The following is a 24,671-nucleotide window of genomic DNA, read 5'->3' as shown; positions in this document are numbered from 1 at the left end:
GGTCAGGGTTGACCCATTGCTCAGTCGTACTTCAACACGCGGCTGCCGATTGCTTCGATAGCTCCTAAACCATTTTATAGCATTATCATCAAATCGTAATACTTGAGCTTGCAGAGAAGCAACTCAATATTGATGCAGTCAAAGGCACGTGAAAAATCTAGCAAAACCAGAATTGTGCACATGCCCTTGTCCTGTGCAGATAGGATGTTATCCGTCACATCCAGCAGAGCGGTCGAAGTACCACGTTGCTTACGAAAGCCTGACTGTAACTCCGGAAGTATACTGTTTTCCTCCAAATACTGCGACAACTGCTGACAGATTGCTTTTTCAGCAATTTTGGATAACAGGTAGTTCAGCAGTATAACAAAACATTTAACCAAATCATTTTTAATTCAATATTTACAATTTTATTTATTAGTCAACTAGTTTCAATACAAAAGGTCACTGGATACTACATTAATCTTATATATAAAAAAAAAAAACAGCCCAGTCAAAATAACTATAACCATAGCGGTGAAGCGTCAATAAGGCATTTAGTTTCAAGGCAGATATTCTAAAATAATAAATAAGTTAGTTTTCCCGCATTTTGAACCATTATTTTGCTATTTTTCATAAAAGAGTAACACAATTGAGTGTCTTGATGATTCCGCACGCCCAAAGATTGCTCGCAAGTGACCAATAGATGGCATCTGACCACCGACAAGGACTGACATAATGGTCTTCCCGCCGCCATTCGCATTATATCGAATATAACACCGTGTCCCGTAGGCTATTCACACGCCTCTCACTCACCACATAAAAAACTGAAAAGCGTCGCGTATCTAATATTCGTAATAATATTATATGGGATTTTATTGTTATTTTGACTGGTCTATTCAATCACATATTATCATAACCCGAATGACGATGGCAGTTATTCTAATTTGTACGTATTTTTTTCAATATTATCTAGAGACAAGAAAGTTTCACACCGATGTAATATCTTGGCGACCCTGAAGTTAGCTAATCAAGCTTTGGGCTAAGCGTCAGCTACGCTAACTTCAGTCTAAAAAGTCAGAATAGTTATGAGTAGTAAACTATAGGAAGCTAATTTCAGTTTCGCCAAGATTCGGCATCCATGCTTTACATAAATCACATTTTTTTTGGCTTGAAACTTCAAGCATTCTAGAAGCTTCCCTCACTTGTCTCGCTAGTAATATCTTATAAGTTGAGTATCAGGAACAATATAGGCGTGAGTAGAGTAACGGCCCCGACTCTGCTGATGCCAGCCGAGTTGTATTGCTGTATCTGTAACGAAGATAAAGAAATCTGAGAAGACCCTAATTGTACGGGTCATTGTTGATTTTATTGATATTTTAACTTATATCGATAACAGGCTTTCGCCTGCGGCTCCATCCCCGTCCCGAAAAATCGAATTCCCGTAGAAAATACGTCTGATATAGCCACATTACTGGCAAATTTCATGAACATCCAACGAGTGGTCTTTGCTTGAAAAAACTCAAATATATCTATAAAAATTTCGCTTTTATTATTTTGTAATAATTAGTTACCTCACTAGCTGTGTCACAAACGTTACTGTTAAAACCTAAGCCAAATAAGCTAGACCAACCTGAATTATTTTAAACCAAACAAGTTTGAAATCTATAATTTACGTACACATGTTTCCTTTTACAATCAATCGATATTATTTAACAACATAGATAACAGAGAATCAATAAAATAACTGTTTATCTTACTTTTTATACATCAATGGCTGTACCTACGCTGTTTGATAAATGCTTTTAGCGGTATCTACAGATAACTAATTGTGTGCCAACTACTGCCTTCCCTCACCCTTCTTCGAAACAATTTGAAAAATTGTTCGCGCGAGTTACCGCGGCCCTGCAATACGAGGGGTTCCAGAAAGAAGCACACTACTCACACTGCACTTTCCACTCTACTATAGCCAGCCAAATCATTTTCTGATCTCCTACCTTGTGAAAAAGGTCTCATTTATTAACATAAGCGTCAGTTTTCTGTTTGTTATGAATTATCACGTTAAACTTTCTAAGTAACCACACAATTTTAAGAAAAACTGTCGAAATGGTGTCAACGGCTCGTTTTGAACTCGCGGTGTGTATGCGTAGGCCGTTAATGTCGGTGGTTACCTTAGCTTCGATCCAGTCGGTGTAATTCGCGACCCTGGCGTACACGCCGGGCCAGATCGGCTCGGCGCAGCTCCAGCCCCACGAGGTGACTCCCACCTGCACGTTGCCGTAGAGTAGCGGCCCGCCCGAGTCGCCACCGCATGCGTCCTTGCCTGAAACGGAGTTAACTTACTTTAAGTTTGGATTTGGAAGTTTACATGCCAAACTATATTTTAGACCTTTTCTAGTGTCGAAGCAGTAGTACATGGCCTTATAGGGAGTGTAGGAGGAACTAAATTAGGTACCTACCCCAATGTATTATTAGTTAGTTCCCAAATCAAATAATCAAGCCTTATTTATTGCTGTCCAGTATGGGCAAATGTAAAAGGTTAGATTAATTGTTGGGTGTTTGTACCTGAGTCTATTATTAAGTAATCTGTGCTTCTGCACACGTGTAGAAAAGAACAAGTGTGATAGTTAAAAGCCCTAAGATAAGTGCGGGTACACAAATACGATTGGGAAAACCTACTAAAAAGACGGAATACAAAGAAACTTATTATCTTGAGTTTTAATTGGAACCAATTAGGTACTTACTAACCTAGTGAAGGGTAGGTATAATTTGTTGTTGTTATAGATAAAGATGATTTTAATTATCAATTAGATAAGATTTGCGATTGGTCGTCGGACCGAGCACTCGACGTACCTATATTGTCGCTAACTTAGGCAAAGGTCTGTACTACGTCATCTCCCGAGCCTTTTCCCAACTGTGTTCGGCTTTCAGTCTAACCGGATGCAGCTGTACCTAATCAGCTGCTATAGGTCTGCACTACGTATTGATAAGTAATTATTTTAATATCCAAATAATGAATATTATGTTATGTTTACTACGCTGCCCAGTATTGTACAAAAATGTCCATGTCCTCCGGGAATAGTCGTTGTGTCAGCTGAAAGATGTCTACTGCTGGACAAAGGCCTCTCCAAGTTTCGCCACTTACGCCCGAGGATAGACTTCCCAATTATATTATTATTAGCTTACCTCCAACATCGAGTATTCCTGCGCAAATCATGGTATTGGTGACCGGGAATGGGACGGAGTGTATCTCCTCCAGGAGACGGTATCGATCCTCGCAGACAGACCGGTTGACTTTCATTACCGTCACCTCATTCAGCACTGTCGACGGCATTGTGTTGTTCACCTGTTCAACAAAGAGTTTTTGCAATCTAGCGTAATGCCCTTTTTTGCAAAAAGTTAATTACAATCCTCATTGGTTTGTCAGAAACATTTACTTTCAATTTGTATGAAAACGCCAGCTATGACGTGAAAGATTTTCAAAATCAAACCGAGTGCTTATTCTGCTTGTAGATGTGTTTTGGAAGCGAACTGCGTGTAACCATGAAACCGTTTTAGAACAACAGCACGTGCAGGTACCTACTCTCAGATAACGACCGCTTTCATGCAGTCGGCAGCTCGCTTCCAAAATGTACCTTAGACAGCGATATTTGCGTCTTGGATTGGACGTTTAGGTACCTGTGCACTTTCGTCCGTTTATATTCAAGAGCTGTCAATGGCCGATCAGGTATATTTTTGAACATAATTGCTGATATTCTCGTACTTACATGTGTGAGTCCCCACCCGACAGCAGTGACGGTGGTGTTGTCAGGTAGCTCCTGTCCCCGGGCCCCGAGGACCGCTAACTGCACGCTGGAGCTGAGGGTAGCTGCTGTACTCAACACCACCACGGCCACGTCGTTATCCCGGGACGGGTTGTTGTACGATTCGTGGACTATCACTTGCGATACTTGGTGCAGGGATCCACCTGTTTATATCATGCAGAATTAAGACCTATTTTAACTTTCAGCTGGAACAAGATATTAATGCCCGTTTTCACCAACAATCTCTTAATCTAAGTGCCACTTAGAATAAGGGCTCTGCCAATTTTGACATAAATAACTATGGATAAGGGATACCTAAACTTTGGTGAAAACGAAACTCTTATTAAGTGTTCCGTAAATGCTCTTAGGGGATTCCTAAATTTAGGTATTTGTTGGTGAAAATGGGCATAAGTTATCCAAACTTACCAGTGTTCAGGAATGTTGTGCCCATCCTGATGGCGAAGCGATTCGCGGGTAGGACATAGCCGAAACTGCAAACAAATCGGATCTTTATTCATTTTAGAAACTAGAGGAAGTTTGTTTGGGTCAAAAGAACCGGGCTTGATTATGTTTACAATCAGTAGATAGTTTGTCCTGTTGATAAGAAATCTATAATAATACTTAGGTAGGGCTCTAAAAAGATAAATTAATAAACACGCGTAACGTACAATTCACATTTTTGTTGTTCGGCGCGATAAGAACGGGGAAGTCCTTGCTAATAAATGTAGCGCTTGAATCGATGGTGCTTAATTTTATATTTATCTAATGATATCATGTTATTTAACGTCGTTTTCTTTATTACATTCTTTATAAAACAAATATAAGTTGATTTACTGGCTTTATCGTAACAAATAGCTATTATAGCGTTGCTTGCATTTAGTCCATAGATTTGACAGGAGCAGAGCGAAAGGTTTTGTTAGTAATATTTTTGTTTCTAAACATTTTACAAAAATACTTTTAAATATCATTAGCAAAACTTAAGATCGGAAGTGACATGCGCTCTAACAGTTCACGGGTAAAAAAAAAGTAAGGCTTAGGTCTCGTGGCCAGCTCGGACTTAAGCCAAAAGTACATAGGTGGGTAGGGACAACTAGTGACACTATTGTACTCACTCATTGACGAAGCAGTGAGCCGCAGAGAGCACATGGCGTGACGTCAGCAGGGACCCTCCGCAATAGAACTGTGCATTGTATAATACCTGCAACACATCAATAAACCAGATATATCATTAAGTAGTAATATAAGCCAGTAAGCCTGACACCAGTCTTACTAAGGGGTATTTAATTGGGTTGCCTGGGTTGAGGAGGTCAGATAGGCAGTCGCTCCTTGTGAAACACTGGTACTCAGCTGTATCCAGTTAGACTGGAAGCCGACTTTAATATAGTTGGGAAAAGGCTCGGGAGATGATGATTCAATATCACAAATACATAAAATTCGTGATATATCACCGGTGGATTAGGGAAATGAGTATCTATATGTAGGTCAAAAGTTCCGTCAGAATCCGACAAATGACAACAATGAGTATCAGGTCGCTCGGAGACTGGGTTGAGGAAGTCAGTTAGGCAGTCGCTCCATGTAACTGGCACTCAGTTTCATCAGCATATTCTGTAGCATGACATTTAGAGCCAAGTTTTAAACTGAAGTTGAAGTGAAGGTAAACTGAGAACATGAACGTCCGTTTTTTCTTAAACAACTGTTTTAAATTTAAAATGGACGTGAAAATTCATAGTAAACACTTGTTTTTAAAACTGACGTTTATACTGCCGGTGAATTAGCGTTTTAGTTGCGGCATGCAGGACCTTACCTGAACGATAAACGGGTACCTTTCCACGGTGGTCTCCACGCCGCCTACAATTCGACTGACAGTCTGAGGAGGCAGCTCAGCCGTCTTTAATTCAAATGATTCTGCATTACCTGACAACAGAAGTTTACGTAGTTTCAACAAAATAAGAAGCGAAACAAAATATAATAATAGGCAATCGCATTTTTAAGTTGCACCATTTAGCTATAACGATAACCGAACCATTTTCAGTTGTCAAATCGCCGATTTGAACAATTGATGGCAATTCCACGGCTGGTTATGGTTTGGTTACAGTAAAATGGTGCAAGCACCCTGATTCGTTGATTGATGTTTTGCATAATGACGTTGATGCGCTTGGATACCTAAATATATTTTTCCATCAGTTTTTTTGACTAAAAGGAAAATAAAATTATCGTAACAGACATAATTAGGTATGGGTTTTACTAATAGTAAGGGAAGTGCACTTTTATCTTAAAACTGATAATTAATTGATAGGTATTAACAACGCTACGTATTTTCCACTAGCGGATAAAGATTACATACATGTAGGTAAAATAATTTCAATTATTCTTTGATCCGAAAATCTTAACAATGAAATAAAAAAATTAACATAAAATTTTATTCTACCAAATATTTAATCACTTTTAGGTCATGTTTCGAAATATTTTCTTTTATAAATCACATAAGAAACATTCACTTAGAATACCCAAATAACAATTCTAAGTTATTTAATGACACTAACACAACACTTTACATAAGTTACAAAAAAATAACTAAAAACCGGTAAGAAAAAAAAAGAAAAAAAATATCACTCACAGCTTGCAACTGCAATTAATAATAGAGTAACACACCACATATTTGTTCGTTTGTCCCACATCGTTTGATTTGCCCTACATGCCGATACAGGCCTTATCATATTGATAAATTATTTTATCGAAAGCAATCTTGTGTGAAATCTTACGAGGCTTACAGATATGCGATTATAATTATTGTTGTCGCTGCGATCAACAATTTTACCACTTGCAGTCTCGTGCCGTGATTAAGCAAAAGTAGTTACAAAAATCTCCTTAAAAGCAATTATGAAAAAAAGCATGTTCTCTTATGCTGAAGGAGTTAGGCATAAGACCTGTCTACAAGTTCCAACCTACTAGGTTTACTCTATAAGTGATATATAATATATATTTCCATATATATAACATATTGTAATGTACTTAACACTGTAATTGAAGAGAAAATAAAGATTTTTATTTATTATTATTTATTTATATTTCGAGCGTCAGCAGTCGCGCGTCTGTAAACAGCTTTATATCATACACTTCCCGATGATTTCTCGTAAGGGCCACGCCATCTCTACGTTATCTGCAAGCAAAGCAGTCATTACTCATTTATTTAATTATATTATCAACATTAAACGCATTGAAAGCAATCGTTCATGCTTACATGGAGTTTTCCCTCCAACATATTTATTATGTAAGTTGCCCCTGGAGGGCTGTCCCATCAAATTAACTCGTTGAGATTCCTAAACTTGTAATTTTTTTTTCTAATTTTGAAAAACGATTGCATGGTACTAATTTCCATTCAGATTACTTATCAACTTTGTAGGTATGAAGACATAAAAAACATATAATTTTCCTTGTAGACCAAATAATTTTAGTGTTTATTAAGTTCGCCTGAACTACGTAGGTAATCTCGAAGTTTAAAATGCCGATGTGCTGTATCTATAAAGAACACACGTTTGATATACATGACTTAGAATGTACGCTATAACACGTTTATAATTACTCGTGTGAAGTGTTAATGACGATTTTATGATGTACTTAGTTATCTCCTTATACTTTACCGAACTTCAAGCGTATGACGATAGATTTATACTTAGACTTTCGCCTGCTGCCGCTGGGTCATGGACGGGCGTGCTTATTGTAAAAAATATTTTCAAAAGGGAACAAATATAATGACCACCATAAAATGCTTTGATACCCTAAGTTTTGCAACCAGAAATATCTACTGAACACCAGAAAAATAAAGTCTAAAAATGTAATAGTAGCAGCTATTTTAGTCACGACTTCACTTTAAATTGTATTCGACCACCAAATTTAGTAAATGATCACCAACTCTTGACGACCAAATTAATGTATTATTTTTGCCTAAATAAGTCACTGTGATTGCCATAAAATGTAGGCTTATTACCAAATAAAGTATTATGATGCCATATTAAGTTATGTGTCCAGCTTGCAATGCATGCGTGAGTGTCAGTATGACGAGTGACAGGGGAAAATGGAAGAAAATGACATATTGCGCCGACGCCAAGTAAAATTGGGAACAGGGCAGGAGAAAGAAGAAGAAGAATGTGTTTCTCAATACACTCTTATCGCACTGTTTAGAGGCATGCAATAGACAATTTTCCACGCTAGTGCAGGAAAAGGGTCCCCATAATGTTATTACATTTATTTTATCAGGCCGAACTTATTTTTTTGGAGTCAGTTTACTTAAACAGGATAGCAAGATGTAAAAACTTTTTTGATGATCATTTACTACTTTTGGTGATCATTTACTACTTTTGGGATAACAATGATTTTTTTGGACTCATTTTGCTTAAATAGGATAGCAGAATTTAAAAACTTTGGTTATAATCTTACTTTAAAATGGTGGTTTAATTTTGGTGATCATTTACTATTTTTGGCTTACGCATGATTTATTTTGGAGTAATTTCACTTAAATAGGATAGCAAAGTGTTAAAACTTTGGTGATAGTTTTACATTAAAATGCGAGTTTCATTTTGGTGATCATTTACTATTTTTGTCTGCTGTTTGTTACTATATCTGGTGATCAGTTAAACATAAGCCTTTTCAAAATTCCACAGACCCAGGAATAACATAGGGTGTTAACTTTACCTCTTTATAATTATTTTATTTTTAATTATCTCCACCAGACCACGAAACTTTAAAGTCCTGTATACTCTCCCTGGAGCACTCGGCATAATTGCAGGGTCGCTACTCCCCGTCATCCGCCTCATATCCGCCCTGTCAGTCCTTTTTATAATATTATGGATTTACGAAACAATTATTTATCTCTAAATTCACATTAGGAAAGATAAAAAAAACCCAGGATTGTCATTTATGCTCCAATAATGCGTAGATTACAGTACAGATAGCATTGACTCATAAGGTAAATAGATTATCATAATAATATGACAAAGATAAAGCTCGTTCTTATATGAAACTTTACAGGAAATTATAATTGGGAATTTCCATGTGAAGATTCTCAGTATTCTGAATCAGGAATTGTCTAACTTTCCTAAAGCCACTTTCTTTTTGAAAATGCTTCTTTATTAAGTTGGGGGACATGTAGATTGCGCCAAAAATATAAAAAAGTTAATTTAATTGCTTTCGTGGAATTTACCATTAATCTTTTTACAATATTAAGTAGGCTGGTAATTAATAGTAAATGAAACACCAAAATAACTTTGTGCCGTAACTTTATTTTTCATAAAAACAAAATAAACACGTTATTGCAGGCATCACAACGAATCGAGTCGATCGCAAATCTTACATTATCCTACGTTAGTAGTAGTAGACCTCTAGAAGAAAGTATCACAGCAATAGTTAGGTAATGGGCTCCACGTTTTTATTTTAGTCTAATATGACCGGGACTACCTACGTAGGTTTATAGGTAAGTAACTGTTTTATTTTTATTTTTTAGTTTTCAGTGCACCTAAGATAAAACCGTTTAACTTAAAAGTTTTTTTACCGACTTTTTATTTTCTAGTTTTTAGTATTTAATGAAAATGCCTAGCGAATATTCTTCATTCAATATATGGGTCAGCAGCGGTGAGGGAGTTCCAGACTCCTACTGAATAAAAACCTTTGTGTTTCGTCGTAGCCTTGTGGCCTTGGCCCTGTTGGGCCCCGCTGGGGTTGCTGACATTATTCTACCTGAGTAGCCCTTTCATTTGATACCCATATTGAAGGGGTTGTGGAAAAATATGTAATCCGCCATTTTGTACGCGGCCATCTTGGATTTTCAAGTGTTATTGATATCACTATATTGTATTATCATCGGAATTAAAGGTGTGTACCAAATTTCAGATCAATCTGACAACTAGAAGGTACTTAAATTTGAATTACTAAATTTGACCCAAGAATAAAAAATAAAACAAACGGGGTGAGCTAAATAAAACCGTTTAATAATAAAAAAGGCATTGACACTTCACCACTCTCCTTCTGGGGCAGTCGGGTACAAATAAAATACATCACTCAAAAGTTTGAAAACACAACTTTATTTTCAAGAACATTCGACAAATAAACTAAATCAGTCATTAACACAAAATAATTTTTGTTCGTTTAAATGTAGGCGTTTTGCGACCATTTATTAAAGAAACTAAAACTGACAATATTTTATATAAACATACTTTGGCAATCTTACTATAATATTGTAGCTGCAAAAATGTTGCCTGCTTATAATACTGCTAAAATTGAGGCTGTTGCACACATTGGCCTACCTAATATGCATTATCACATTATATAAATGTATTATTTTGACAGGTAAGTACTATATAACTTCGATTTACACAACTAATCTGTGTGAACAGGTGAATCTTGTACCGTCGAAATGACAAAAGCTGTCTTGTAAGAACATCGATGTTTGAAAAGTAGAAAAGGACATTATGTGCAACAGAAGGTATGAAAACCTATGCTTTGTAATACTGTGTAATATATTTAGTTGCTTAAATGTTTCAGGTAATATTTTTAATTCTAAACGAAACTAATTTATTTCAGGTATGGGCGTGGATATTATAAATATGTAGCTAAAACTATTTTGGTCTCAATCTAAGAAAATCTAATGATATGGATTTTAATATGGTGCTAATGGATGATACGAGATGTATACATAGACGATTGGTTTTTAATATTAGGCCAACAGACTGTTTTAAGTTCTATTAAAAATGGCACGGCCACAGAATTTAGGCTGTTACGTTTCTTGTAGAATCATCAAAAGAACCTTCGCTAAACCATTTCGTATCATCCATTAGAACCTCTATGGAAGATTTAAATATTTGTGATCGATTTTATAGCTAAAATAATGTATTTTTCTTACAGACATAATTTTACTTACACAAAATGGGTTACAAACGTTTTTATTTTTCATGTTGCTTAACTTGATCTTGCATTAAAAATCTGACTTTAATTTGACTATAATGTTAATGATGCAGATTTTATATTCCTAAACATAATGTGTACACATATAAACGGCAATAATATGGGATTATGCATGATCTTTTTTACAAAAGTTATTTATTTTACCGTTACTTATATAAAGGAGACATCGAGAGACAAGAAGTTTATTGTCATCTTTTAAGTTAGCTATTAAAAGTTTTACACTGTTTTCAATATCATCCTTTTCCAACAGTTGGTTATGCTTCTACATTACTCGATTATAATATATTTACCCATTATGCATTTATAAAGTACAACGACAAGCCGTTTTAATATGTATGTAGTTTAAATTGGCTGCATTATATAAAAAATAAAAAGTAAGTAATCTAAATGTAGTAAAATTTTGCTCATATAGTCCACATTTCTAAACTGTAGATAATTCATTTAGCTAAGCAAAGAGCTCTCTCCGGATAACTTCAGATATCTCACACTTTATTTGTACTCCCGCTCTTAAAATACACACACATAGCTATCTACTGGTTAACATACATTTTAAAGCAAAACATCGATAAAATAAAATTCGATTATGTAAAATATACAAAAATATGTATTTCGTACAATCGGCCTCAAAGTATGTGTACTAACGAGTGCAATTTTCAAATTGAAAGAATATTTTTGAATAAATGCACTGTAGCGTAGGTACACAATTTTTTGACACCGACTGTACCTTAGAAAACACTGACACGCACGATTATCTTAATATTAAATCACACAAATACACCTAACAGAGATACTTAAAACTAAAGCATGAATTATTCATAAACATCATAAAATGACCAGCATTTTTAATAGAACTGTCTACAAAATTAATATGCATCTCATATCTTTGGGCGCGTGTAGTTCCAATACGAGAATGGCCCATTTAATCACGCGTGCAGTCGTATTTATTTAACCAAATTGAGGTCATTATTTTGTCGCCAAACGAGACTTCAATTCTCATTATATGAAGATGGCACTATTAAAATTACACTCCGTTTTACTTAATAAGTACATTAACGTCTACACATTGCGCGTATCAACAAATTTTAACTTAAAATTAAACAATGTATGTACAGGATAAAACAACATTAGAAATTAAAATGTATTCTTAAAAATTAAAAATGTATAATGCCACTTGATTTAATGCCGAATTTTTGGAATAATATAACAACAGAAACAATAATAAAAAAAGAATGGATTACCCAATAACAAAAGCGAAATTTATTTATTTCTAGATTTAATTTTATATTTAATTAACTAGGTTATCAAGGAAGCATTCTTGAGATAATAGAGAATACAATGCGAGATTTGATTAGATCCAAATATTTTTATGACAGAAAGTTATTTAGTGTGTATGTCGCAGGGATATGATAAAAACGGGGATTTGATCAATTCCCTAAGGGATTTGATCAAATCACGGAGGATGTTAAAATAACAACACGATTTTATCTTTTCCCTAAACAAATCTAGTGAATTGAACAAATCCCTAAACTGGTTCAGTGAAATGACAAAAATAATTTTGTTTTGATATTTTAAAGGTTTATTGGGTAAGATATACCTAGATAATCAGGTGTGTGCAACACAAGGAAATATTGATATAAAAAATCACCATTACTCAAAACATTTTTTTTTTTTTTGAAAAAGTGAACAAATTTTCTTTAAAAAATATTTTAGTTGCGTATGATGTGCCTATTTGTAATAATCACTTATTAAAACATGTAGCTGATTTGTGGCATCGTGAATTACATAAAACATTATTTTTCTTACAGGCACGTCTATTCGTTTTGCATCGTGCGTGACAGACACCTACGGCTTGCCTAGTGTTTGCAAGCGCGACACAAATAAGAACTGACATGTTTTTTGTCATTTCACTGAACCAGTTTAGTGAAAATTCCAAAACAAATCTAGTGAAGATTTGTTTAGGGAAAAGATAAAATCGTGTTTTTATTTTAACATCCTCCGTGATTTGATCAAATCCCTTAGGGAATGATTAAATCCCCGTTTTTATCATATCCCTGCGACATGTATATGCCCTAATTATAAAAAGTTGGAAGAGAGAAGACCATGAAACTTATTCAATAGTTTACTAGCTTTATTTGCCTATAGCTGTTTATAAAATATAGTCATTGTACTCCATAATTATGTTGCTTTTTAATGAAAAATTCGGTTCCGTAGTTTCAGAGACTACACGCTACAAACAGGGTCATAATATTTGCGTCTACCTGGTACTGAACTGTAATATTCCTCTCTAATTTCTATACTGTATTCATAGATTTACTCAAGTAAATTCTATCAATCTTTTTAAATATTTCTTTAGCGTTGCATTCAGTTTTTAATACGTCATTCGATCTAACAATGTCAAATCAAAGCATTCAGGCACCTACAGCTATCTCCATACTAAATCCTTGTGGTAGCAGAATATTACAATTTATTAAAATGTTGCAGTCATCAAATTATTAAAGGTACATTGACAAGATTTTATGTTGACATCGTTGGCTTTTATCCGCGTCATCCAAAAACTGAAATACGAATCGAATAAAAAAAGGAAAAAAAAACTTTTGAAAACATACTTTTTAGTTGCTGACTGTACTTTTCGAGGCAATATTTTAAAACAGGACAGTTAGGTACCAATATTTTAGTTAGTTTTTATTCCATTATAACTGCAACATTTGTAATATCTGTATGCATTCCAAGCAGAAACTAGTGTTTTTTTAATGTGAATGTTTGGCACAAATTAACACCTGGTATCTGTCGCTTTTCAACTTAAACTATTACATTTAACAAACTATTATGTTCTATTGTACTATGTATTTGTTAAGCTTTGTCCGTCGGTTTTGTATACAAGAATATATCTTTAAATCGGTTATATTTTTTATTAAAAATTTAGATATACGTTAACTACATAATATATTATGTACTTGTGTTTATTTTTAACATCAATTAAGTAGTATAATAACACACAAGCGAATAAAATATTTTTTGTATACAAAAGCCGATAAGGACAAGGATTGTACCATGTTTTAATTCTAACCCCCGCATTGTTAAATACTATTTACAAAATCATTTAGTTCTATATAAACTTGTTAGGTACTATTAAATCATATACCCGTGTTACAACAGCTAAGCTCATATATACATACTGTATAAATATCTAAATTTTTGGATGTTGCAACTTCAAATAATACGGAGTTGTAAGAATACAGCCAATTAGCGATTACCTTTATCACGTGATGTTCGAGTTCGACCAATGGGGACCCTTCATTTTCAGTACGATTGTTCAAATGTTTTTCACTCCATTTTTTACAACTCCGTGCTAAATTAGACTAGTTTGGTAAATGAATCAGACAAACCTAAATGTACGAGTATTAGAAACCTGGTTACTGCGGTTTTAAATTGAGGCCCGAATTATGCTCAAAACAGGTTTCATATTAAAGAAAAATTTTCATGTTGGAGTTATGGCTTCCAACAGCACTTTCCTGAATACGGTTATGTATTTCAAAACCCGAGTACATCATTAGGTTTCTGACCATAAATATTTGACATCAAATTAATGATTTATCTGTCCCATTTACCTGACAAAAGCTATGCTCCTACCAAAGCCTGTAGACCTTACCAGACCTCACATTTGTCCCTAGGGTTCATTTTAGACCCTATAGGGCAGTGGAACTGCTCGGAAAACTCCCTCAGATTGGCAATGGGCCCGATAACGCGGTACTTAGCGATAGTATGGTCATCTTTCTCTATCTGCATCTTCGTAGATTCCTTGGTCATTGCGGAACACCATACCTGGAATTTGGGAAATTTTGGTCACAAAGCTCAAAATCGAATGTTGTTTGTTATTCATGAGTTGTGTAATTGCTGTGTTTGTGTTTTTTACAAGCTATCCAAGGTGGAAAATGTTGACCGACTGTTAGGTCTAAAAGTCGTTCTATAATTTCGATACAATAAGTATTTTCAAACCTGTGCGAATGAAATGAAGAACAGCTGTCGATCATTGTACTTGAGTCCCGGGAGAGTGAGGTTTACTTTGGCAGTTCTGGCGTAGTCTAAATAAGCGTGGAATGAGGCTTTCAGGCCGCCGTTGTCCGCGATGTTTTCACCTGTAAAATGAGCACAATTTTGAATCAACTAGTAAGAAATGATGACGACGACTAGTGAGAAATGAATTTTATACAGTAGGTACTTATTTTATTATTACCTATTTTTTGTAAATTTTGATTCACTCTGCTTTTAGTCAGCAGACACGGTAACTACAACTAAACGTAGTGCATGTTACGTAGTGCTCAGTAAATAAATTATTTTCCCATGTCAAAATAAAAGAAGAATACAGTAGAAGTAATTTTATCCTTCTACATAAGATTCGAAATATAAATTATAATTTTAAGAAGGCTGACTCTCTTCCACAATTAATTATCCTATACCTAAAATCAATATTAGCAATGACCACGATGTAATGGCGAACAATATTACTATTAGGTACTTTTGATAAATAGTTTTTATTTTGCCTTTTGTTAATATGTAAATTTTTTTTTTTTATATAAGTACATGTATTTTTGTTTATAGGAGTTTGTATAGATCTATAATGTTAATTTTATTTATTTACTAGTACTTATGACTACTTATATTCTTACCCAGCGTCTGCTTCCCGTTAAGCCGCTGTCCTTCCACAGAGTAGTTGGAGTACTGGTTCTGAATACACCTGGCTCGCTGCTTGAATCTGGCGATAGTCGCGTTGTTCCACCACTGGTTTAAGTTACCAAATCTGTGGGAGAATTAAAATAAGTGGCGTTGCAAAAGTTGAGTGGATATTCCCAAAGCCACTAACTAATATCTTAGCTTAGCACTATCAAGACCAATAAGGCTCTATAGCTTTCATGAAACTACATTTCCAATCAATTTAGTTATAATTCACAAAGGCTAGGTTGAAGTTCGGAAGAATTACGATCATTCGTTGAAGATCTCCAATTTTGAAATGAAAACAACATCAGAAATGAGTAAGAATTATTACAAGTTGCTAGGTTTTGACAGTGAAGAGTAGCATTAAAAGATAAAATGAAGAAGTAAACGCACAACCATATCCTTATTATCCACGGCAATGTATCATCGGCATCTATGCGTACCTGTCATACTCCCTCCCCTGATCATCAAACGCATGAGTAAGCTCATGTCCCATCACCACTCCCATGGCACCATAGTTCACGCCCTTGGGATTATCACCATCGTAGAACGGTAGCTGCAGTATACCGGCAGGGAAGACTATCTGGTTCTTAGTGGGGGTGTAGTACGCGTTTACCGTTGATGGGGTCATTCCTGGAAAAAAAAGAGGCAAAAATATTATCGTCAGTATTTTAATAAACCTCCGTAGGGAACTTTCCTCTTCTCATGCACAGAAGGAAAGAGTGTTAATATACTCTTGCCTCACTACGTTTGTTAATGGTGGAATAGCAATTACAGACTTTAAAGTTCAGGATATCAAAACTAGGTAGATCTTTTAATTAGTAGCTATTTCTGATCGACTCTTTGGATCCTGCATTGCCAGAGACTTCTTGATCTTTTTCCTATGGACAGATGCCAAAATGGTAGTGATAAGACCACCTCTATAATATAATATTGGCTTTTATCAAGTGGCGGAAAAGAACACCCCTTATTCTTTTTATCTAGTGAGCTGTCAGAGTTTTCTTAAATCCACCTGGAATTGTAATAACGACTGCTGCTGTAGTATTCGTGGATGCTGGCTTTAGGTGCCAAATTATGTTACATATCTTCAACTATGTCCTTACCCCATTTAGTCTTGTTGACAGGTTTATCGAGCTTATTGAGGTCATTCTTCAAACTAAACACGTTGAAAGCGATGTTGTTCTCAAAGTATTCATTAGGCTTCACTTCTAGCTCTTCATACTGTTTGTCTAGTTCATCTTTATGGAGAATGTAGTCTGGGAAACCTGGAATATAAAATACAATATGCATGAGAAGTGTCGAGTATTCAAACTTTTAATTGTACTGTGTGTAGTAGTATCACTTGCATACATTTTATTCTTGAAGCTATTTATGACTACGATCTATGTAGATTTCAGGATATAAAAAGAAAGGAAATAAAAAAGTAAAAGTAATTTTCGTACGAGTAGTATCTATATATCCACCAAGTGCTAACACAAACACAAATCATGAAAATACTGAATTGTCGGCTAGGTATATCTTTTTCCGTGACCCAAATGGCGTACTTAAAAATAGCCCTTTAAACATAAGTCCTCGATATTATAAGGTTCCTAATTACCAATCATATCAGTAATAGCATCAGCCTTTATTTCAGCTGCCTTCCTAGTCTCCGCGTCCATCCAATCCAAGTTCTTCAGGTTTCTCTTAAAAGCGTTTCTGATGTTGTTGATCATAATCTCGCCTTGTGTCTTTGCTTCCCCGTGAAATACTTCCCGGACAAACATGGCTCCTACTGCAAAACCTGATGATAGGAGATTGATGTTTAGTAAATGAAGTACATATCTCCAATTGTCTTTTTGGGGATCTTTGGGGGAACAACATGCAGTACATAAAGATATGCTCCTGACTGGCGGAGTTATATCCACTATTTGATTTCCGAAGACTGATATATCTTGCAGGAAACACCCCCCATCTTTCACTTCTTGTATTACATGATCAACCTTATTTAACTTACTTCCAATTAACCTTCTGACAATTTGTATTTGATCTGCAACTGTGCCTGATCTGTGCCTGGGGTCTATTCTCCTATCCTGCCTCTCTAAAGAAATCTTAGCCGAGTTTATTTTCAACTGACTTACCAACAACATTTTATGTTAGTAAGTTCCTTGAAGAGACCGGAACAGTTACTTCTTTTAGGACTTGATTTCATTACGGCTCGATTACAAGTTACCTCATCAATTAGCTATAAACAATTCTGTTCTGTGACTTACCAACAGCATTATTAGTATCCGTAACACAGTATCTCCAAGATTCTTCCGTACCCTCAGAGCCGAACAGTGCCTTTCTCAGGATCTTGGTCGCATCACGGAAGGATTTCGAAAGGTATGTGGATAACGAGCGGGATACTTGCCACATCATGTAGCTTGTTAGAGTTCTGCAAAGCCAAAGAATATTATGTTAAGGTAAAGAGTATTTTCATTGGGAATCGTCAAAGAGAAAGGCAGTTGTTGCTAGCACCATGTCTCACCACTGTGTGTCACAATATTTTGCACGGTGTCTCTCGAATCAAATCATTCCAAACTTTTGATCCAAAAAGCGTAGGTGTTTACAGGTATAAATACTGACCTAATTTTAATTACTATGAAATTCTTTGCAACTACATAATGCATAGGTTTCCTACCTTTGGTCTTCTTCAGTCCTGCTATATTTCTTTATGACTTTGGTAAGGTTTTTGAAGTACTCCGGAGCATATACCACTATTCGTTCCGTATCCGGTATCTGGAAGCCATCAGAGTGATTTTTAAAACTCAAATTAGAAATGGTATATAAATACATGTATATATTGATGAATAATGTCCTGCCTTAAGTACTCGCAATTATGGCTAATTCCTCATACAAAAAACCCATTTTGACTAAGCGAAATATTACTGCAAATGCTTTTAGGGAAGAAAAGAAACACTTAATACTTACAGTCCTATTAACAAGTTTAAACGCATCATTGAAGAACATAGTCCAGTTCACAAACGGTACTTCTTTCTGCCACTGTCTTATTGTATAAGGGTTATACAACCCCTCTTCATCTCGTCTGTCTTCCGAAGGGGTTGTTATATTCGCCAGTTCCGTTTCAAACAGAATGACTTTATTCATTTGGGCTCTAGCTTCGGTTTTGTTAGCTCCGAGAAGAACGCATATTCGGGTCATGTAGTCTAAGTATGCGTCTAAGACCTTTTTGTGGGCAGTTCTGTTAAGATAGTTGTCTCGAGTCGGGAGGTTTAAGCCTCCTTGGTCCAACTGGAAAAGAATGGTGGAGTGTAATTTTTTTGAAAAGCTGAATGTTCAAAAAATATGATGCGACATCCATATCGTTCTTTTCACCATACTACGCTACGAGACAACCAGTAAAAATAAAATTTTGCAAAATCAAAAGGGGGGGGGGTTCTACCTAGGGTTCTAATTCAATTGACACTGCTAAATATGGGGATAATACTCACCACAATTACGTGTTTGGAAGAGTTGCGGTCGTCTTCAGTTACTGCCCAATTGAATAAGCCACCCAGATTGAAACTGGAATTGAAAATTAAAGAAATGATTACTAAGACAGGAAACTTGTAGTCTCGCCGCATATTTTTTGGGGAAAAAAACAATCTATGTATAACTCAAATACAAAACCCACTCACGTGTTCTGAACATCCTGAATCAACTTCTGCAGGTCCCATCTCTGTTTGGTCATGGTGCTGGGCAGAATATGCCAGCCACCCAACTGCTTGATGACAGCCACCAGGGGCTTTTCTCCCAACTTCTCAATGGTCTCATTGGTGTCTATGCACGCGTCATAGTAAATACGAGCCTTGGCTTCCGCGTCCGCTGGGTTCGAGATGTTCACTTTTTCTGGAAATAAGAGTCGGTTTTATATATAAGACGAGTAAAAAAATTGGATCTGCCTCTCCAGTTCAGTAAGATAGATATAAAAATGTTACACCAGATCAGCCGAAAGGGTAAGTACCTCAGCCCAGCAGGTTTTTAAGGGAATAAAAAAAGATTTTTCTGGTTTGGACATGAAAAAAATTGAATTCTGATGTCCATTTCAAGAGCTGTAAAACCTTGATTTTTTCTGAGATCAAAAAGTTATGGCTTCCGTTTTGAGGTCCTTAACCCTAAAACATATCAGTTGACTAGATAAAGCCTCACTAAAGATATTTTGAATACAGTAAAGTACACGTAAAGTACCCGCAAAACCATATTTGTTCAAGAGAACAATGACACAGTGTTACTTCTATAGGAACTAACGTAAACAAACAATATTATTTTGCGTATGAAAAGACGTCAAAATCCCATGAACGCACATAATAACAATATAACGAACTATACAAATATTCACACATACATTTTGTGAATATCGTTTTTGGTGTAGTTTGCTTTGGTAATGTACAAGTTATTAGAAGTTATCTAGGTAGGTACTTATGATCAAAATACAATATATACAGAAGTTTAACATAGTAGAGGGTTCACGGGAATAGTGTAATGGGGGTGTAATCCATGTCCCGGATACTATTTCCTGCACCCGGATAAAATAAGCCTACTTTCTTTCTCAGACACCAGGGACTATTGTGTATTTTTCATTGAATCAAAAATGAGTTCAGTAGCTTTGGCTTTTGGCAGCAGGTGAAGCGTGAGACATAAACAGATCTACTTTCGCATTAACTACATAAAGATTATACTTCTGCCATTATTTTCTCGTAGTAGATATTACGAATAATACTAAATAGACAAATTGCTTGTATGTACATATGTAGAGCGATAAACGATGAAACTCGATTATAATTTACAATAGTTTACTAATATTTTGTGTCTATACATGGAACAAAGTGCCGAAAGTTAGGTACAGTCGAGTAGTAAAGTGGATTGTTTACATACAGTGATTAGCATAAAAATATTGGAATATTGACTAGCGTCTTCACGCGGCGTCGCCTGCGTCTTGTTCATGAGACGTAGCGTCATCGATAATCCTACTAATTAATATTGTTTTTGTTAAAGCATATGTATTTTGAAACGATGCAATACTTTCGTAGATATTTTATTTTCAATAAATATATAGGTGTATCATTAGCACTTCCGGGATGATTGGCTAAAATATATGTTGATGTACATGGACAAAAATTGTTGGAACTCTTGTTATATTATTTTTTCGCGACTGTACTAACACTCCAAATCTATCCATTTAACACCAAAGACTTTTTAAAATAATAAACAAATACAATTACTTAAAGCTAAGTACACACATCCATATAAGGTTCTATACATAAGAAGCATAGTTATTTTCCTGCATTTGTCCTATGACGTCACACCGTTTATTTATATACCTATTGTTCGACGACAATGAGAATTATCTTGATGTCGTAACCCCATCACAGTTTGTAGACAACGTCGTATATTCAGTACATTGTGTAACCACGCAAGAAATTATAATTAAGTAAGTATGTCTTGCTAAGTATGCTCTTACTTTTGCAAGGATTTAAAAACCCATTTTGGGAATGAACCTGAATGGATATGGCTAAGTAAAGCCTCGCGGATAGGGGCCCAGCAAGGCCAAGGCCTGCCGGGGCTGCGGGTTGTTCGAAAGAGATACCGCAGCCCTGGTACATAAAAGGCCTATGACGGAACACGACGGTTTTTAGTCAGTAAGAGTCTGACACACCCTCACCGCTGCTAACCCACAGCGGGAGGGGTCATTTGATGATTTTTGACGTCGTTAAAAAAAAAAGCCTCGCGGATTGATCGATCATAAGGTTAAGCAACACCTGGCGCGGTCGGTTCGTGGATGGATGATCATCTTATAACGTGTACTTCCGTGTTTCGGAAAGCACGATAAACTATAGGTCCCTGCTGTCATTTGAACACCTTTGGCAGTCTGACCTAACAGAGGGGTATTCGGTTGCCCAAGTACCTGGATTGAGGAGGTCAGATAAGCAGTCGCTGGTACTCAGTTAGATGATCTCAATCTAAGTTCTAACAGAATTGGGAAAAGGCTAGGCAGATAACGATGACTTAAAAGATAAGCAATCAATTACAATATTATAACTTACCAAGAGCATATCTGATGATCAACTGGTTCTGCAGCTCAATCTTACTGAAGATGCCCCAACTGGATTTGCCTTCAGGAATAGGGTTGTTCTTTATCCAGCCACCGCAGGCGAACTCGTAGAAATCTTCGCAAGGATCCTGGGTCTCATCTAGGGCTCTTATAACTTCACTTGCCGTGTATATGCAGGACCCTTTGAGACATACCGCTTGATCTGAAATGGATTATGTACTAAGTTAATGGTTGAGATAAAGAAAATTTGACATATTCAGTAATAGGTTTAAAGCAACAGCCTAGTGGAAGATCATTCACCATTAGAGATGTTGGGTGATTATGTATGTTATAGACCTTGCAATATTAGAACTCACTAAAAACATAAAGAGAATGGAGTATTCTATCAGTACGTTGTTTGGAAAATTAAATTAAAAATGAATGTAGAATTTTACATCACACTTTTTGGTACCAATTTCTTGGTTTATTCTAAGTGCGAATTCATTATCTTGTGTACTAAGATCTCTCCAGAAAATAATTAAACTGAAATACAATTTTACGATCATAATAGTGACATGAGAGTACATGAACAAAGGAGTGTCTAGTCTAATGAATTGTCATTTAATGTCCGGACTACAACATAGTTCTTATTTATTAGTCATAAAATTTATTATCTCGCTGTTATGATACTATGTTATCCGCAATAAAATTACACGCGCCAATAATGTTTATGAGTTTCCAAAGTATCTATTTACTTATTTATAGGATAACAGAATTCTGGTGAAGCTTAATTTCTGATGCCAAAGAAATTGCAATGTTAGATACTTAGAAATAAAATAAAGATGAGAGAAGAGAATAAAGATCTTCTAAACCAACATCTTCTTAAAATGTCCTGAAAATGTCTTCTTAACTTGTTGTGTGTATAACGACCTTTCCCAATTTTTTATTTTTAGCGGATTCAGAGAAGTTTAAATCACATTATCGTCCTTTCAAGAAATACAATAGTTGGCAATATGATAGCGGGCTTATCCCAAAACCAGTGAAGATATACAGAAGATTTTTATTTTTATACACTTCATTAAGCCCTTTCACATTAATTTACTACGTTTTAAAGCACCAGTTTCCAAACTATATGATACATATTCTTACATTACTTAATGGTTATTCGTGGAGGACCAAAACGTAACACCCAATATTACCTTTGCTCTCTGGTTGGTAGCAAGGTGGGACTGGCAGATAAGTAGGTCCCCGCATGGTCAGCAGCACGGTGGTGGTCAGGAGAACTGCTATGAAGAGTACAGCAGTTGCTATCATGAGCACCCGCTCCAGCCGGGTCCTCTGATGCCAGCCGATGAAGGATACACCCTGGAAAAGACATTGGTCTTTTTAGAAGGATTTTTATTTATGCAGTATGGTGTGAATACCATTTAATCATTTGCTTTTCCCAACTATATTGAGGTATAGTTATCGAACCGGATAATAAGCTCTCGACGGAAGAGTGGGGATCGCTTTGCGCACTGTACACTTATGGCAATAAACCAATAAATCACTTCTGCGCAGGTGAAGGTCAGGGCTCAATATCCTTGCCGATGATTATAATGGGGTTGACTATCCAGTCTATGCGGTTGCAGCTCAGTACTAGTGTTTCTTTATAAAGCAGCTTATCGATAAATTACATGTATTGATTTTGAAAAGTTATCAAATAACACTTTCGTGCGTCATTATTGTTTTTAAAAACGAATTAACAAAAAATACCGACAACTCATGAAAAAAAATCTAAAGACCAACTGTTTCATAGAAGTCCAACGTGTTTGAAATTATATATTACAGTAAGAGCTTTATAGATTACAGTGGACCTGAACAGAAAATACTACATAATTACCTTTGGTTTCACAAAAAGTGGGTAATAGCTTTTTAAATTATATCATAGTAGATTCAAGAGCTGGGGATAGCTCAAGTAATCTGCATTTAAATGACAATTTTATAAAAATGTTAAGACCTTGTTATCAAGTAAACGCGTTTGACGTCATCGCGGATTTTGTTAGAGGCCTTTCCAAATGAGTAACGTCATTTTGTTTTTACATAAACAACATTCTTTAATTTATAACAAAAAAGGTTATCGGCGGTTATAGTTTTAGGCCTAAGCATGTTTTGTTTTGGCGAAAAGAATAATTTAAATATGTGTTTTATAATAACAATATTTAGTAAATGGTTTGGTTCTTCCATACGGATTGATGCACCCTAGGAATTATTTTTTATTTATTCGCCAGCGTCTAGCCCACGGGAATTACTTCGCGTACCCGGTTAAGAGTAGATATCCTATAGCCTTTTTCGATAGGTAAATAAGCTTTTTCAAATCTGATCAGCACATCCTCAGATTATTTAGTAAACAAACTTTCAGCTTAGTATTATTTATTACATGATGTTTTAGATATATACGTATCCGTAAAAATGTTTATTAATTTAATTTAGTCATTTTATTGATTACATAAATTGAGTTCTTTGTTCAATAAATATATTAAAGGAAAATAAATAAAGAAATGTGAGAAAGGGAACAGTTGATGTGTTACTAATCAGATCCGCACCAGAACTTGGTTACGTCAGCTAACCCGATGGTACGTGACCGAAAATAATTTGGTTATCGATACATATGAACTTTGCTATTTCCGCCTATAATACTGTTTTTCTAAGAATTAAGAATGCAAGAGATTTTTGTGTGCAGAAACAAGGAAAGAAGAGTTTTTCTGTTTGGACGCGTCAATTTCAGAAACCCTGTGACCGATTTGGAAAAGTCTTTCAGTGTTAGCCTGTTTATTCGGATGCGCGGAGTAGATCTTACAAAACAGGGGTAAATACGCTAGAGCAAGTGAATCTCTAAATATTTCTAAATTTTTTTAGCAAAAATAACGTACATATATGCAAACATTTTGCATATATTACAATTACATAAATCTAATATGTTTTGCTTTCCGATAAACTAAGCGTGCATATCACGTTACTATTATTATCTCTAATCTCGTGTAAACCTGACCTACTAATTAGAGGTAGAGCCATATTAGTAATTAGCAATTAACGACATTAGCATGTTAACATGAAAGTTATTACGCTAAGTGATATCCATTTTTACTAGACGGTAGGCGTTTTGAGGAATCAGTTGAGCTTTGCTAGGTCGA

At 35.5% G+C, this 24,671-nt stretch overlaps 2 protein-coding genes across 5 annotated transcripts in view; both read right to left on the bottom strand.

The window, feature by feature from the left end:
• Window positions 1-371: 371 nt before the first annotated feature.
• Window positions 372-6,547, bottom strand: LOC110372637 (trypsin CFT-1). 2 transcript variants are annotated; one of them, XM_049849523.2, is made up of 8 exons: window positions 6,397-6,547; window positions 5,584-5,693; window positions 4,892-4,977; window positions 4,206-4,270; window positions 3,744-3,943; window positions 3,163-3,322; window positions 2,148-2,299; window positions 372-1,308 (listed from the first exon to the last, which is right to left on the bottom strand). In XM_049849523.2, the coding sequence occupies exons 1-8, from the start codon at window positions 6,494-6,496 to the stop codon at window positions 1,201-1,203; spliced, it is 981 nt and encodes a 326-aa protein (XP_049705480.2). In that variant the 5' UTR covers window positions 6,497-6,547; the 3' UTR covers window positions 372-1,200. The 2 variants fall into 2 exon arrangements, with proteins under 2 accessions (XP_049705480.2, XP_021185174.3); XM_021329499.3 differs by having other exon boundaries at window positions 372-1,287; window positions 6,397-6,546.
• A 6,908-nt stretch (window positions 6,548-13,455) lies between these two features.
• The window catches only part of LOC110372638 (endothelin-converting enzyme homolog), a 50,709-nt gene continuing 39,493 nt past the window's right edge, over window positions 13,456-24,671 (bottom strand). For 2 of the 3 annotated variants that reach the window (XM_049849514.2, XM_049849515.2), the window contains 13 exons: window positions 22,698-22,863; window positions 21,512-21,721; window positions 19,106-19,316; window positions 18,920-18,992; window positions 18,399-18,719; window positions 18,109-18,206; window positions 17,699-17,862; window positions 17,047-17,229; window positions 16,553-16,714; window positions 15,893-16,082; window positions 15,404-15,534; window positions 14,733-14,872; window positions 13,457-14,558 (listed from right to left, as the gene is read on the bottom strand). In XM_049849514.2, the coding sequence (XP_049705471.1) occupies window positions 14,382-14,558; window positions 14,733-14,872; window positions 15,404-15,534; window positions 15,893-16,082; window positions 16,553-16,714; window positions 17,047-17,229; window positions 17,699-17,862; window positions 18,109-18,206; window positions 18,399-18,719; window positions 18,920-18,992; window positions 19,106-19,316; window positions 21,512-21,721; window positions 22,698-22,863 (2,226 nt within the window). In that variant the 3' untranslated portion in view covers window positions 13,457-14,381. Of the gene's footprint in view, window positions 14,559-14,732; window positions 14,873-15,403; window positions 15,535-15,892; window positions 16,083-16,552; window positions 16,715-17,046; window positions 17,230-17,698; window positions 17,863-18,108; window positions 18,207-18,398; window positions 18,720-18,919; window positions 18,993-19,105; window positions 19,317-21,511; window positions 21,722-22,697; window positions 22,864-24,671 lie in introns of all 3 variants that reach the window. The other variant, XM_049849513.2, reaches the window with a different exon arrangement.

Source organism: Helicoverpa armigera, chromosome 26, assembly GCF_030705265.1.
Source record: "Helicoverpa armigera isolate CAAS_96S chromosome 26, ASM3070526v1, whole genome shotgun sequence".
Lineage (NCBI taxonomy): Eukaryota > Metazoa > Arthropoda > Insecta > Lepidoptera > Noctuidae > Helicoverpa > Helicoverpa armigera.
Note: the sequence above shows the minus strand (reverse complement) of the source record. Positions and strands in the feature narration are given on the sequence as shown.